The following is a 16,592-nucleotide window of genomic DNA, read 5'->3' as shown; positions in this document are numbered from 1 at the left end:
TTAATCGGTAGTAATTTTTCTATTAGGCTGCTTTCCTTCCCAGTTTGCAAAAAGCCCTAAGGTCTTCAAAGAGCCAGTAATAACTGTGGTTCAGATCTAGAACCATGGCTTTCATCGATTTTTGACAAGAAGCATTGTCTTTGTGAAATTGTTTTTTTTTTCATTTGAGGATGTTTTTTCTTCAATCGATTCAATAAAGTCATGAAATATTAATTATGGATGGTTTTACCTTTGTCAAGATAGTCTATGGGAAATATAATATGCACATCCCAAAATATGGATGCCATAATCTTGCTAGCTGTTATTTGAGACTTTTGCGACTACTTCCGACTCAGTTAACGATCTCTTTACAGAAATAGTATGGCACTGGTGTTGTCAAATATGCACCAGGTCTGGGACGTGTTTTGAGAAGCTATTTTACCACGGATTCATCATCAGTGAGTCCAACCTTATCGATTGAGATGATTGCCGGAAAAAAATAGACATCGTGATGAAATAACCTCATCAAAGAACGAGAGAGCTCAAAACCAATATTTTGCTTCCGCAGAAGTAGAATATTGTTTTCATTTATAATAAAATAAGCAATATTATAGCAGATGAACTGTCATAAACTAGTTTGACAGCTAATGAACTGTTATAAATAAGTTTGAATTTTTAACAGTAGATTGTGCCATAATTTGCATGTATTTCTATAGTACAAAATGTTATTTCCAAAGATTTTTTCATCTTTTAGACAGAACTCCTCAATTTAGGTCTCGATTTAGGTTGGAAACTGAAATCGAAACCTTCATCGTCGATTTGTAGTCGTCCAAATTATTGAAGAAGTTGTCGTTATCTCCTTTCAAATCCCTCTTTTCCTTACCTATTTGGAAAATCCCTTGGAAAGAGATCCGATGACATATTACTCAGAAAATCGTTCCCTATTGTCCCTTTACTAACACAATAAAATAAAAAATTGGCCTCCGAATCTCCGTAGTTGGTCTTTTATGTTCATGCTTTTAACCTAACGATATAAGAAGAGTGTGAATGAGTGCGTCAGAAACACCTGTTTAAAACTATATAACCACCCGTGCGGGTTTCCTACCGAGTTATGACAAGACCTGGCAACTAGATAAATCATCGCTAAAAGCTCTTCTGCGAACCCTTCATCGTTACCTAACTACTTTTCAACCGTCGGACACTTGAATGGAAAGCTGAGATTAATATATGTCTCAATAATAATCGTTATTCCATTTATACGCTTACACTAGAAAATGGAACATATATTTCATATTTTTCCCATTTCAACTATATTCGACGAGCCGTATGCATTAAGTTTTGCAGGTATTGTAGCCACGATTTGAATACATGGTTCAAAAAGGAGGAAAACATCTGAAGAGGTAGCAATATGAACCAAAGGCAACAAAAAGGTCTCTACGAATTTGTAAACGTAAAATATTGGTTTCGATGATTGAATAAAATTTGCCTGACATTTTGTGAAAACTCACATTTTTTCTTATGGAGACTGTGTTTTGCTTCATATTTTCTCTCTGAAGCAGTATCAACTGATAGGTAATTATTTAATGCCATGCTATGCTATTCTTATTATAACCAATGTATGTTTACAAGAATTCACCAAAATCAGATTATTTTCTGTCAGTTGAGCAGACAATGGTGATCATCAAGAAGATAAAAGCCTTGATCATTTGATCATCAAATATGTTTGGTTTTCTTAACTGACTTTGGAACAATGACATTGAAGAACCTGTTTTCCTCTCAATAAATCTTTTCCAAGATCGTTTTTCCTGGATGGAAATTAAATTTTCTCCCTAATTTCGAGTTAAAATTTCCTCAAAACTGTGAGGTCTGGACAAAATCGGTGATCGGTACAAAAATTGAAGATCCCTGATAAGCTGAATTTAGATCTCACCTGAAAAATTTTAAAGTTCCTTCATGGGACTATTGTACCTTTTTATTGATTGATTCGACTATATAGATCACGAAAATGCTGGCAGTTTGGCAATAAGTACATAATTTAAGAAATTATAAGTAAAAATCTTAAATTTTCGAAAAAAAATGGATGAAATTCCCGACGCTGCAACTTCTCCTGGACATAAGCTACGCCCTTGAAACTTCGCTATGTTTCAGATCGGAACCCGATGTTCGAAGAACGTTGTTATTTGAGCGGTCTGTGACGAATAATTTAGGAGATATAACGATTTTTGGATGGAAATTCCTCAAAACTGTGGGGTCTACGCAATATCGATGAGCGGTGCTCTGGCCACTGACGATCCATGATCAGCCGAATTTTGATCTCGCATGAAAAATTTTTTCTCGAAAAATTTTCGTAAAATGTTTCATACCTAACCCTTAGAAAATTGAAAAAAATTAAAAGTTCCTTCGTGGGACTATTGTTCCATTTTATTGATTGATTCGACTATGTAGATCACGAAAAAGCTTGCAGTTTAGCTAATTGTACATTATTTCAAAAAGTATAGGAAAAAATCTGAAATTTTCGAGAAAAAAATTGATGATATTCCCGAGGCTGCAACTTCTCCTGGAAGTGAGCTACGCCCTCGAAATCTCAGTATGTTTCAGATCGTAACTTTATATTGAAAAACGTTCTTATTTGAGGGGTCTGTGACGAATATTTCAGGAGATATAACAATTTTTGTAGGAAAATTCAATTTTTTCCCAAATTTCGAGTTCAAATTTCCTCAAAACTGGGAGTTCTACGGAGAATCGGTGAACGATGCCGAATTACACGATCCCTGATTAGCCGAATTCCGAATTCACCTGAATTTTTTGTCCAAAAATTTTCGTAAAATTTTCCATACCTAACCCTTAAAAAATTGAAAAAAAATAAAAGTTTCTTCATGGGACTATTGTATCATTTTATTGATTGATTCGACTATGTAGATCACGAAATTGCTTGCAGTTTGGCGATTTGTACATTATTTCAGAAATTATAGGTGAAAATCTGAAATTTTCGCAATAAAAATGGATGAAATTCCCGACGCTGCAACTTCTCCTGGACGTAAGCTACGCCCTTGAAACGTCACTATCTTTCAGATCGGAACCTGATGTTCAATGTTTTATTTGAGGGGGCTTTGACTAATCATTCAGGAGATATAACGAATTTTGGATGAAAATTAAATTTTTCCCAAAATTCGAGTTCGAATTTACTCAAAACTGTAAGGACCCATTTGAAGAAAAAAAAGGTGCTGTTTCATCAAGACAATGCGCCGTGTCAGAAATTAATTAGAACAATAGCAAAATTGCATGAATTGGGCTTCGAATTGCTTCTGCAGATTTGGCTCCCAGCGACTTTTTCCTGTTCTCAGACCTCAAAAAAATGCTCGTTCGAAAGAAATTTAGCGCCAATGAAGAAGTAATCGTCTAAACTGAAGCCTATTTCGAAGCGAAAGACTAATCGTACTACAAAAATGTTATCGAAAAGTTGGAAGATCTCTATAATCTCTGTATCGCCCTCGAAGGCAACTATATTGAATAATAAAATCGAATTTTGCCAAAAAAAAATGTGTTTTAATATGGTAGACCACAGCACAGCTTTGAAATGAATCAAAACACATCTTTTACGTACGACCGAATCGATGTAAATTTTTTTCCAATCACCCTGTAATAACCGCCCCCACCGTATCAATCCAACCTCCATCCGCATCAAGACGGTTGGTTATTCATCATCCCCCCAAGAAACCCATCGCCAAATGGTGCCGCTCTCACTGTAAACAATACAGAGTAAATGCACAATCTCACTGTAAAATGATATCAACCACTTATAACCATTCATATTCCTCATTTGCCGGTGAATCTTGTTAACCGGAGAGCATTAAATATCAAACACAAAGGGCGTTAATGCGGCAATATCTGCCCGTTATGAAATACTCGGCCTTCCTGGTGAGTAATGTGGGAATTATCTAATAGGCACAACATGTGCAACAGAAGCCCAGTGAATTCAAACAGACGGAATCAGGTGGATAATCTTGTTAGGAGAGTGGAAACGACATGCACATCTGAGGTGAGGGATGAGGAATAAATAGACAATTTTATAGTAATGGGCACCCAAAAAAAATTGATGATTTTATACGATTTTTCATTATTTCTTCCTCTTATCTCGACACTTCGAGAGAAGTATCAATTTGAAAATTTCTCATGAATAAGTATCAGATTTGAACATACGTTTCGAAATTGGAATAAGGATTTCAAAGATTCCTGACTCAGAAACCATTACTGCTAGGTTAGGACTTCGAGGTTTAAGTATTGTATTCAGTATTATCATTGATTTATGGTACCTACCTCATAAGTTTCGGTACAAATTTCGACTTTAAAAAAAAAATTTAAAAATTAAAAATGTCTAGTCAGCTTTGAAAAGAACAGTGTTGATTTGTCATTTTAATGACAGTTCGGTTTATGAAATCGATTTGTTGTAATGGCTTATAAATTGATGTGTAGAAAATTTAACTGGACAGATTCCCAAATTACAAATAATTCAAGTTCTTGAAAATCAGAATACCTCACGGAGAACGATATTTCGGATAATATCAGAATATAAGGTCCTATGGTCTTCATTCATGTCCTAGGGTCATAAGTGCGTATGCATATAAACACGTGCTCAGTTCCTGACTTCATTTATGTGCTTTTCTCGAATTCTCTCAACAATAATAATAATTAGGCCTACAACTTTGTTTCCGCCGTTTTTTTCGAAATTCGAGGCTTTATTGTGAAAACTTGTTATATATTTATGATTCGAAGTATTGTCCATCGCTGACCTCTATTTTCTCCCATCTTTCGGGTAGCGTACGAAAAAAATGGTCGTCTTTTGAAGCGATTCACGAATTGATCCAATTTTTTACTTCTTCATAAGACCGCAAGTGCTGGTCAGCCAGGCCGTGTGTCATTGATCAAAAGAAGTGATAATCTGCGGGACCAACGTCTGGAAAATATTTCGGGTGGGGTAGGACTTTCCATTGCAACGTTTCCAAGTATGTCTCGACCAGTTTCGCAACATGAGGTCGAGCTTTGTCATGCTGTTAAATCACTTTATCATGGCTCTCGTTTAATTCTGTCGTTTGTCTTTCAATGCTCGGCTCAAACGCATTAATTACGTTTGATAACGATCGCCTGTGATTGTTTCAGTCGGTTTTAACAACTCATTATACATTACTTCGAGCTGGTCTCACCAAATACTGAGCATGACTTTGTAAGTGTGAATATTCGGTTTGGCCGTCGACGTGGAAGCATGAACGCGATATCCCCATGATTTTCTGCGCTTGCAATTATCGTAATGAACCCATTTTTCGTCTTCAGTCACAATGCGATGCAAAAATCCCTTCCGTCTTTGCCTTGCAAGCAGCTGTTCACAAGCAAACAAACGCCGTTCAACAACTATCGGTTTCAACCCGTACGGCACCCAATTTCCTCATTGTAGAATCATCCTCAAGACTTTTAGGCATTTTGAAATGGCTTGTTGCGTCACTTCCAATGATCTTGCCAATTCTTGTTGCGTTTGACACGAATCTTGATCAAGTAATGCCTCCAATTCTGCATCTTTCTCTCTTCCACCGCCATGATAGTCTTCGACGTCAAAATCGCCGTTCTTGAAGCGGTGAAACCACTTTCGGCACGTTTTTTCCCTAATAGCGGCCTCACAATAGGTAATTAAGAGCATTCGATGAGCCTCAGCCACAGATTTCTTTATATTAAAGCAGAAAATTAAAACCTCCCGCAAATGACGAAAATTTGGCTAGTAAGCTGACATGTTTAATCGAGAATAACTTCATGATGCAGACACAAATCGACTAATATTTCGATGGCGTTATGTTTACAAATACCTAAGCTTATTGTATGATATCTTCGATCTATTTATTTCAACTACCACTTACCGCTACTGTCATATATTGCAAAACAGTGGAAGCAAAGTTGTACACCTAATAAAATGATGCTACATGCAAAAAACCTTTTTTTTAGTGTACACTGACTTCCTCACTGGGCTATCAAGGGCAAATTAATTTCTACATATGCAAAAGCCAAAAGGTTCTGGTATTTTGGGCAATGGTATTCCGCATCCGTACTTCTCAACATCTTTGTTTCAGAAATTGAGTCAAATCAAATTTTTGATGTGATTATTTTAACCTTAGTAGGTAAATCGAATTCTAGGAGGGGCAGAAAAATTTTTGGGGGCTCGGATCATTGGAGACTTTTTTCTAGTTCGCGGAAAATATACGAAACCAAATGAATCTTGAAAACGTTCAAGATTCATTGAATGAAACATGAAGAAAACATGCAGTTCTTCCTCAGAGACAGTGTTGTTGGCTCATTTTTCAGAACTGGCTCAACAATAAAGACATAAAAATGATTAAATCTATCTTACTGTCCAATACTAACTGATATCATTTCTGAAACGAAATTGAGAAGGTAACACTTCCAAGAAAGCTCAGATTTTCACTAGTGCACAAATTAAAGATTTTTTAAATGATGCTCCTGATGAAGTTTATTTAATGACCAAGGTTGTTGTGGTATTTGGGACTTTTGAAGCTTGTCGAATTAGTGAAATAACCTAGGTAACAATAGGTGATAATGATGAATCTGGAATGTTATTAATTTTGAAACTTAAAAATGGTGTAAACAGGAAGAAAAAAGTAAAATCATTCTGTCATAGAAAAAAATATTCATCTTATATGTAACAACAAGATTAATAATTACGCGAAAACATTTCGAGGACTGCACGCATGGCATTTAACGGATAAAGGTGTGAAACACACTTTAGGGCAATTTGAGAACACGCGATTTTCCAATCTCTGGCGGCGCCTCGTCTTCCCAGAGATGAGAAAATGAGGGGCGGGATACCAGAAGGGGAGGGCCATAGAGGTGCTAGTTGATTGAGCAAAGGAAACATGGACCAACCAGTGGCAATACATAGGCACCTTTATTACACCTCCGCTGATGTTCAGATAACTGTTATCTTTTATGAGTTTCACACTTTACCCCGAATAGAACAATCTTCGATGGTTAAAGTTTACTCTCGCAATTTTTTTCGATAATACTTCGGTCAATTAGAAGTTTATCCGAGATGTCATCGCTAGAAGATGATGCTGCGAACCCTATTGATGAAGAGAACATCGACAATTTCAATTACGAGTCTTCGGAAGAAGAAGAAAGCTTTGATATTATGGATAGGGGTAAAACAGAAGACGGGAGTTTTTCGAGTGAATCTAGTAGTGCCAATAAATTTTCAATCGATAGTATACTTGGACTTAACTCTGAAAAAAGGACTGATATTGTTCGTAGTGAATTCGACAGTCAGAAGTCTTCAAATAGTATTGAATTTGTGAGGCCCATACCTGTAAACGCGATGGATCGTTCATTGAGTAAGTCATTCCGCTGATAATAATGGATTCACTGATTAACAGTTCCTCTTAGACTTATTAATGTGTAGGTATGTCGTTTTTTCTTAGATTCTATTCATTCAACAATATGTTACTGTCAATTTTCAATATTCTCTATACCCGAACAAATCATCTTTATTCGACTAAATGATCTTGGTAAGCAAATATTTTAAATTTTGACTTTGTTACCTTTCAGTTATACATATTTATTAATTCAACCTATTCTGTTGTTTGTCTCTGTACTTTGTAGCCTTGATAAAATCTAAATATTTAGACGAAACGTTGGCGTAGTCCAAATTGGTTACCTTATTTCAATGGTCCTAACCCTTTAATTTAGACTTCATCATGCTGATAACAATACTAATGATACCTACTAGATTTGTACACAGCAGCAAGAATTTCAAAAAACTTACATTCACCGGATTTTTTGCCATTGCATTGCCAGTAACATAACATTAGAATTGATACTATGACAGTTAAGTTCGAAAAGAAATTTGTGAAATATTTCACAAATAATAGATGAGGTAATCTTTATTTCAAATACAATCATTCTATTGGAAATTTTTAGTTGTTTAAGAGATAAAATTACAACTTCATCGGGAGCAAACCCCAAACCGTCAATGTGATCGATCAATATGTAAGAATACTCTTTACTGATCTTCAAGACGATCAATTCATTTCAATATTAATAAATCCTATCAGGTTCTTGCAAACTAAAGCACTCCTTAGACACTCAATATCATTGATATATAGGCTAATCGAGGGAATTGAACATCTAAAGTATGCTTTAGTTTGCTATAACCTTATATAATTTATCAATGCTTCTTGATTCTACTCTTCTGCACTTCTTTGAAATCAGTTTCATTTATTGAGAGTAACAGAATTCGGCAGCAAGTTATAATAAATTTAATTGCAGAAATATTATACAATCTACAAAAAAAAAATTATAAAATGGTTTTTATAATTGTCATTCGAATCTTCTGTTTGTATGAATAATGCACCCGAAATATTCGAAATACTCCAACTGTATGATTTGATTTGATTTATTTGATTTGATTTGTATTTATACTTACTCTATTCAATAATTATTTTATTATAATTCCGTTTGGTTTTTCCCAACAAAAATATTCTAGGTATTTCAAAAATGTTTTATTTTTAACTTCGGCAATAATTTTATTACATTTTAATAGGTTTTAAAACAAAAATTCGTTTCACCATTTTCATTTACTCCACTACTTGATTGTTTACCTTAATTTTACATAATACAGTTTTGTAATAGCATATAAATTCAGTAATATGGAGCTAACAAAATGGTTTTATTGCAAGGTCTTCATGAGTTTGTAATTTTTGTGTAGTTTTATTGTTCTTTCTTATTATTGCAAAACGTCTTATATTTTGGGGTTTCACAAATCAGTCTCTCTTTTCCTTATATTGTGTTTTATTATGAACTTTTTGGTGTTATGAAAATGACATTACCCTTCCGTAACCTGTAAAACATCTACATATTTAAATCTGAGTTATTTTTTCATTTCAGTTCTCAGTGCAGCAGCTGATATTGGAGACGAGTCCGAAAAGAATGAAGTTAAATCTACTAAGCTCTTGGAATTAATGAATCCATCGAAGTTACCACACGACTACAGAAATATCCCCAGCAATCCTTACATGATATACCATCAAAATCCAGGAATAAGCTCACCTCGCCCTCTACTATTTCCAACGTGGCTGAATACAAATGAAGAACTGAAGAATCAAACAGGAATATTTGGATTACAAGGTAAGATTCAAATTTATGAAAAATTGATACGATTTGCGGAAAGATAATATCCAAAAACTGTGAATGAAATGTGAATTAAAAAAAAACAATGACGTGAAGTCAAGAACTTTAAAGCGCTGATTAATTTATGAGCAATTGCACCCTTGGAGACCATAAAACTCAATATGGGTTCATATATTTATGAGACGGGATACATTATTCACATTAATAAGGCTGGAACTGACGCAAAAATGATTTTTTTATTACTTATTATTATCGTTTTCATTTAATTGCAGAATATTAACGGATCTGTTGTAACGGAAATATTGGATAATTTTTTTTCCATATTTTGCCGCATTTTATATGGTTTTGATAATGCTATGCAATTTCTATCAAAGTTTTAAATGATCCTACTCTTTATGCACACAAAATCTCAACCAAATCGGATTTGTAATCACGGAATTAATTGGTAGCTATTTCTGTTTTCCAATATTCTTCTTGAATTTTCTATGCTTCTGATGATGATATCGACTTGAAATTTCACATTAATCCTGAAATCGCAACTTTGTCAGTTTGTGGATATATAAATATTAGCATCGAGTATTGAAGTAGTTCAATCCTTAATATTAGATAATCCTTTAAATTGTCTCTGTTTCTATTTCCAATACAAATGTTCATCTCGATTGAATTTGCAATAGTGACATTATCAGGAATATATAACGCATATTTCAAAATCCCTTAATCTCGCCCCTAGTCGGATATTTCCCATCCAAGAACTTAAGAGGGAATACCATCACGTGACTACTCAGTTCAACACGAAATTATAGATTTTTCCTCTTACAACCACCGATTTTTAAGGGGTTTTCACATAATTTCTTCAAACAATAATCTACATTGTAACTAGAATGACATAATTTTCAATTTTCGAATGAAAAAAAAGATGATACATTTCGTTTTTCATAAAAGAATTGATGATATGTTCAATGTACGAAGCACTGATATATTTTAAAAATAATCTCAAAAAAACCAACAAAACGTCATTGAAAAGAGGTAAAACTATAATTTTGTGAAAAAATAATCGACCTTCGTACAGTGCTGCCCCCTACTTATTTACTTCGTAAATCGAAAGAAGATATAGTGAATGTACAACTTCGTTTACCGTACAAACTTTGGTCATGGCAGGAGCACCTGAGCAGAAATAAATGGGAATCTAATGTTTGATTGATACGAGGAAAGCTACGTAATGGTAATCCCTCTTGCCGCGGCATTCAAAATTCAAACAAATACATGCAGGTTTTAAATTTCTAGATCCTTCCGTTCAAATGTTAACGTATCTATAGCAGGCAGGACGGGTAGACATTGAAAATTATAGAATTTGAGGTCCACTACAGGCTCGAAATCCTGAAATTACCGGCATGTGAGAAAATATTGAAGAGATTTCTTCGGAGACGAGTGCTCAAAAATGAAAGATCGCGACTGAAGCTCATTCGAAAAGCACAAACAATATTTTTTACAAGTTCGAAATCTGTGTTCCTCTTGTTTGAACATATATATTTGTCTTTGATGATTTTATGGACGACTTCTACGAGTTGTTCGTTATTTCACACCCACTTCCTTCCCAGAATTCAGTTTCATAGTGGACATTAGTTTTGATTTATATGTTGACATATGGATTGACATCCAACTATTAGAACTTGTTAATTTCTCTTCACCTGAAGGTGGTCTGCAGCCATATATCAGTTAGCACCTTCGGAGGATCACATTTAAGGAGGAATTTAACACACCTTGTTCTATATGTTCTATTCTATCTATATGAAAATCAATTTGCAGATTTTATTAATTATAGATTGGTACTACTGAATATTCATGGAGTATGTGGTTTTGGCATGAGTAGGCTAGTTTTGCTGCTCTCCTTGCTTTATTGTGCGAAAGTTTCAAGGGAATAAAATATTGTTATTTCAATAATCATTGCTTCCTAGACTACATGAGGTGTGACTACTTTCTGGATGTTTGAATTCCTGGATTAAAGGTACGCCTAAACTTATTCGGTCTTGGTATTGAGATCGGGTCCTAAAAAGCTCCGTGAAAAGTTGAGCCCCTTTGGATATACAGAACACCTGCAAATGTGACCCCAGGACCTCAGTATTTCATTTTCGATAAAATTTCATTTATTTATTTATACGGACAAGCCTTTTCACATTATAATAAAAAAAATACTATTCAAAACATAATATCAAAATAAACATGAATTTCTAAAATTCTAGTTATTCGAAGTGTAAAATCTGAGGAACCTTCTGTGTAGTAAAACAATCGTTATCTGAATAAAAAAAGTGACATAAAATAACTGTCATTTAATTTATACATTCATTCTCTCTAACGACAAAATTTGTTTAATTTTTATCGGAAATCTATTCATTTATTATTATTATATTGTCCATTGATCAAACAATATTTTGTCGTTATTCAAAAGATGATAATGACACAATGCAAGACAGTAAAGGTTCAGTTTGTGAACTATTATTAGGTGCTAAATAACTTATTGGTAGAAAATTGGACGGTAACTCAATTATCGCATTAACATATCCATTCTTATCGAAATCATACGCAATATTATACATATTTGTTTTTTGATATATGTATGGAGATATTGTTATTCATTGTGTCATTCTTCAATCAAAAGACGGAATTGTGAAAATATTGTTTAATGATTGTTATTGTCATGTCATACTAATAACTATATGAACATACCTATGATTATCATTCTTGAAAATCAGATGTAGCTTATTCTCTTATATTATAGCTGAGAGATATATTCAGTATTTTTTTTATTTTGTCTGTTGCATTTAACAACCAAGTTCTAATAAATGAACATAATTAGGATATTAATTCGTTTCATCATTTCTGGATTGCTTGAAGTTGATTATTTTCATATTTTTAGGGTAGGTATACCTATTGAGAACAAGAATTCCTCCATTTCGTCCATAGCTACCAATTTCACAAAGTTTTTCATCATTACACCGCACGTATTTATACTTCCCTGAAAAAATTCAGTAATAACTCCCTAAAAGGTGGTGAAAATCAGTTCAATCAATCACACAAAAGGAAGAAATTCATTCTCCTTATTACCAGAGAAAATGCACAATAACGAAAATATTGAAAATGTTAGGATCGCGTGCTAGCATTAAATTAAGTGGAAGTGTTTGGTTGCTTTCTCACAAATCTCTTGTGGAACGAGGGTTTATATCTGGAAACAGTTTTATGCGATTTCGAACATCTTTTTCCTATACAAGGTGTTCAGAGGGGGTCCATTAGATGCTTGCTAAACTTAAAAACGAATTCAGACTTTGTTTGAGGGAGTAGGTATTCTTATTTCATTTACCAAATAGTAACACTTCACCCAATAATCAATAAAAACAATTTTTTTTCAATTCGACTTCATATGTCAACATGGTCACCTTCAAGAGTGAATGTATTTTAACACTCCTCTAATTTTTAAATACCTTTTAGATGAAAAGATTCGTCTTTGCTTTCGAAATATGATTCAGCCTGGCCATCAGTTTTTATTGAAGCCAAATTTCTATTCCCTTTCTGTAATATAAACTAATGATGGTTTTATATCTTTATGGAGATATGGAGAACCTTGCCAGCTGATATTTGAGATTTTGGTCGCTTTCATCGACTTCATTTTGAATATAACAACTGCATGCAAGAGAGATTGTTAGAGACTGCGGTGATCAAGATTGTAGTTTTGAGGATGCACGATGGAAATTTACACAACTTGGCTTGTACAGAACACTTCTATTTATCTTTGATTTTTTTTAATTAAATAATAATATGCGATTTTTAAATTTCAGATTTCATGCCTTAATAATTTTCGTCTTGTTTTATGGATCTCATCTCACGTATTAAACTTTCTCTTATATTCCAATTATTATTAGTATTATTATTTTGTTGTTTTTTAAAGTTGAAGGATGTTTAGGGAGTATCTTTTGTGTTCGGAGATTTTGTTTTCCAAATAGCAACTACTTTAGGCTAGTTTGAACAGTCGTTATGAGACATTTCATAAAAAATATTAAGTACTAAGTAATTCTTTCGGAGTTCACCTCTGTTTTTGTTATTATTTTCAAAATTCTAATGGCTGACACCGAAACCAAACAAAGAGAAAACTTAAGTTGAGTTCTCTATTCGGTCTGAGAAATCATAATAACCTATTTCCTCATTTGTAGATTCATTTATTTTTGTTGTTTTATGAATGAGTTTTAGTAATACAGTTTCGAACATGAAAATTGCATAGCTAACATAGATAACATTTTTTTCAAAAAAGTTGTTTTTTTAAATAAAACCTGACCTAGAAACCTGTGATAAGTCACTTAATTTCTACAGACAAAGGTCTCAACATAATTTTTGGGTTGTGTTTAATCCTTAAGAAAGGTTATTCAGTCTGCATTCATCAATAATTATGTTAACGAAAACGCCTTGGTTCATGAACCAAATACATCAATTCTCGTGACGGCTCTTTAGTGAAATCTTGTACGTACAATCGAGTAGCTGTAAGATTACGATCCCAAACGAGGTTCACGTTGGAAATCTCCTGGTCGTGTTTACTTATTGGGACATGGTGCTAATTGGAATCGAAAGAGACGTCTTAAACTTGTTTGACAATGGAATCACTGGAAGACAAGCGGCTGCATAAAAACGATGAATTTAAAATTATATGGTTGTCACTGTTTGAACAGGAGTTTGACACCAGTGTGTCACATTAGATGATGGTTAAATTGACAGCCTCTAACTATCCTTAGAATATAAAATTTGTGTCAATATGTGAACAACGTTGTCGCTTTGGTGGTCTCGGATGCCTACCGAAAGGTTAGAGTGTTTCTTTTGGGAGAAAATTGGAATTATGAAGAACACTTTTTTTCATTCGCTCTAAAAATTTTATGATGTTCTTTCAACCATCAAAATTTGTTATTGGATAATTTCTTACTTTGGGCGACTATAAGTTCTATCTCTAGATGCTGTTTTTTCTATGAAGATTATTGGAGGTGAACCTTAATTTTCTTTCTTCGTCAGTGAGTCACCATTCAAGTTTAAGAGCCATCATATAGGTAGTCACAGCATCAAAGATGTACGTCAATGACCACCATATTATTCTAGATATTTGTTAGGAATTTGAAATTAATCTTCAAACAATTTTTAATCTCAACCACCATTACAGATCAGATTTTTCTTGATCTCAACGATATAATGTTGATTTAAATTTTACTTTCAAATTGACTCATTATAGAGATCAATCATCATCACAAGAAGCCTTTGAGGATTTTACCCCTAACATAAGGACCATAACATTGATAAAACATTTATGCCCTTTTACCTCTCACTTGGAGTATTTGAACATCCACCATACCTGTACAAATTGATGTTAATAAATTTTAATAATAATTTATTTCATTTTCAGTTGCCAAAACAGCATGTCGAAGATCAAGAAAACCTGTACTGGATAGAAAACCTAGACAGGCGTATAGTGCCAAGCAACTAGAAAGGTTAGAGAGCGAATTCAAGATTGACAAATATCTCAGTGTCAGTAAGAGAATGGAATTATCCAAAGCATTGAGTCTCACTGAAGTACAGATTAAAACATGGTAAGCAAATACAATATACAAAATAATATGTTATAATATTCTTTTGGGAAAAGTAATTGTCGCTTGATTTCAATTCTTTATGAAAATTTCAGTCAAATGTGCGCCATTCTGTTCGATAGCTTCTTCCCAACTATATAACAATTTCATAATGCCCCTTCCGTAAAAGTCCTTGTAGAACCCCTTTTCCAAGAATCGAACGTATTGTAAACTATAAACTGTAAAATATATCTGAAGGGTGTTTTTTTTAGAGCTATAGAACTTCAAATTGCAATAAAACAACGATGGATTATTCGATTGACATGAATTTTATTTATCCGCAAGATGATCTTGTGGCATTACATTTTTAATATGATTTCTGGCATATGACCGCCACAGCTGGCTCGGATGTAGTCCAATCTGGACGTCCAATTTTCGATGACTTTTTCCAACATTTGTGGCCGTATATCGGCAATAACACGGCGAATGTTGTCTTCCAAATGGTCAAGGGTTTGTGGCTTATCCGCATAGACCAATGACTTTACATAGCCCCACAGAAAGTAGTCTAGCGGTGTTAAATCACAAGATCTTGGAGGCCAATTCACATGTCCAAAACGTGAAATTAGGCGGTCACCAAACGTGTCTTTCAATGAATAGATTGTGGCACGAGCTGTGTGACATGTTGCGCCGTCTTGTTGGAATCACAGCTCCTGGACATCATGGTTGTTCAATTCAGGAATGAAAAAGTTATTAATCATGGCTCTAAACCGATCACCATTGATTGTAACGTTCTGGCCATCATCGTTTTTGAAAAAGTACGGACCAATGATTCCACCAGCCCATAAAGCGCATCAACAGTCAGTTTTTCTGGATGTAACGGTGTTTCGACATACACTTGAGGATTAGCTTCACTCCAAATGCGGCAGTTTTGTTTGTTGACGAAGACATTCAACCAGAAGTGCGCTTCATCGCTAAACAAAATAAAATGGACGTAGTGCGCCATACGTATTCCGCACAGAACCATTATTTTTGAAATAAAATTGCACTATTTGCAAGCGTTGTTCAGGCGTGAGTCTCTTCATGATGAATTGCCAAACCAAACTGAGAATAAATCACTTGACAGCTGTTAAATCGGTCGCCATCTTGAACAGAAATGCCAACTTAAAGTTATATACCTCGAAAAAAAACACCCGTTACAAGGAGCATCGAGTGAACCTCACAAACTGTAAGATATGCACTACTACAAACATTTGATTCTGTGAGAAGGGGTTCCCCGTATGCGGTTGAAACTTTCAACTTCCTCGGTAGCTTAGTTCGTGTCCTTTACACTTCCGGAATTCAAAAATTGTCTGCATGCCGTGATATTATTTTTCTTATATCAATTCACAGATGCTAAAACCATTATATCCTATCATTGTTCTTGAAGTTTTTATTATCTTTGTCGTACCAACCCCAATTCTAACATTCGTTTCATTTCAGGTTCCAGAATAGGAGAACAAAATGGAAGAAACAACTTACAACAAGACTGAAGATAGCTCAAAGGCAGGGACTTTTCCCATCACATTACTTTTCCTCCTCGCCAACTCAACAGTATTCAGCAATCTTTAATCCGTATTATACCCATCCAGTATCATATATGTTTGGTTTACCACCCGTAGAAGAAGTGAATTCGGTTCCCTCTAGTGAAAATTTGCGACATAGTAACTAGATGATAAACTGTTTGTTCTGTTTGCAATTGTATATTTGTAATATAGTATTATGTTTGACTTTCAATAAACTATTGTTTTCTAACTGATCTTTTTCAGTTAAATTTCATGATCTTGCTTCATGGACAAAACT

The 16,592-nt window shown here is 34.2% G+C and overlaps 1 protein-coding gene across 1 annotated transcript; it reads left to right on the top strand.

Annotated features, from left to right (window-relative positions):
• Nucleotides 1-6,575: 6,575 nt before the first annotated feature.
• Nucleotides 6,576-16,538, top strand: LOC123677062 (homeobox protein ceh-31-like). Its single transcript, XM_045613502.1, has 4 exons — nt 6,576-7,367; nt 8,920-9,159; nt 14,594-14,777; nt 16,233-16,538. Exons 1-4 carry the CDS (start codon nt 7,070-7,072, stop codon nt 16,459-16,461), a joined length of 951 nt encoding a protein of 316 aa, XP_045469458.1. The 5' UTR covers nt 6,576-7,069; the 3' UTR covers nt 16,462-16,538.
• Nucleotides 16,539-16,592: the final 54 nt, after the last annotated feature.

This window comes from Harmonia axyridis, chromosome 3 (genome assembly GCF_914767665.1).
Source record: "Harmonia axyridis chromosome 3, icHarAxyr1.1, whole genome shotgun sequence".
Taxonomy (NCBI): Eukaryota; Metazoa; Arthropoda; class Insecta; order Coleoptera; family Coccinellidae; genus Harmonia; species Harmonia axyridis.
Note: the sequence above shows the minus strand (reverse complement) of the source record. Positions and strands in the feature narration are given on the sequence as shown.

What these genes read in the sequence shown, in the direction of transcription:
- LOC123677062 (XM_045613502.1), top strand. Translation starts at nt 7,070, where the DNA reads ATGTCATCGCTAGAAGATGATGCTGCGAACCCTATTGATGAAGAGAAC. An exon ending in CGCGATGGATCGTTCATTGA is followed by an intron (nt 7,368 to 8,919) that starts GTAAGTCATTCC and finishes TTTTCATTTCAG; the next exon opens with TTCTCAGTGCAGCAGCTGAT. An exon ending in GAAGTACAGATTAAAACATG is followed by an intron (nt 14,778 to 16,232) that starts GTAAGCAAATAC and finishes GTTTCATTTCAG; the next exon opens with GTTCCAGAATAGGAGAACAA.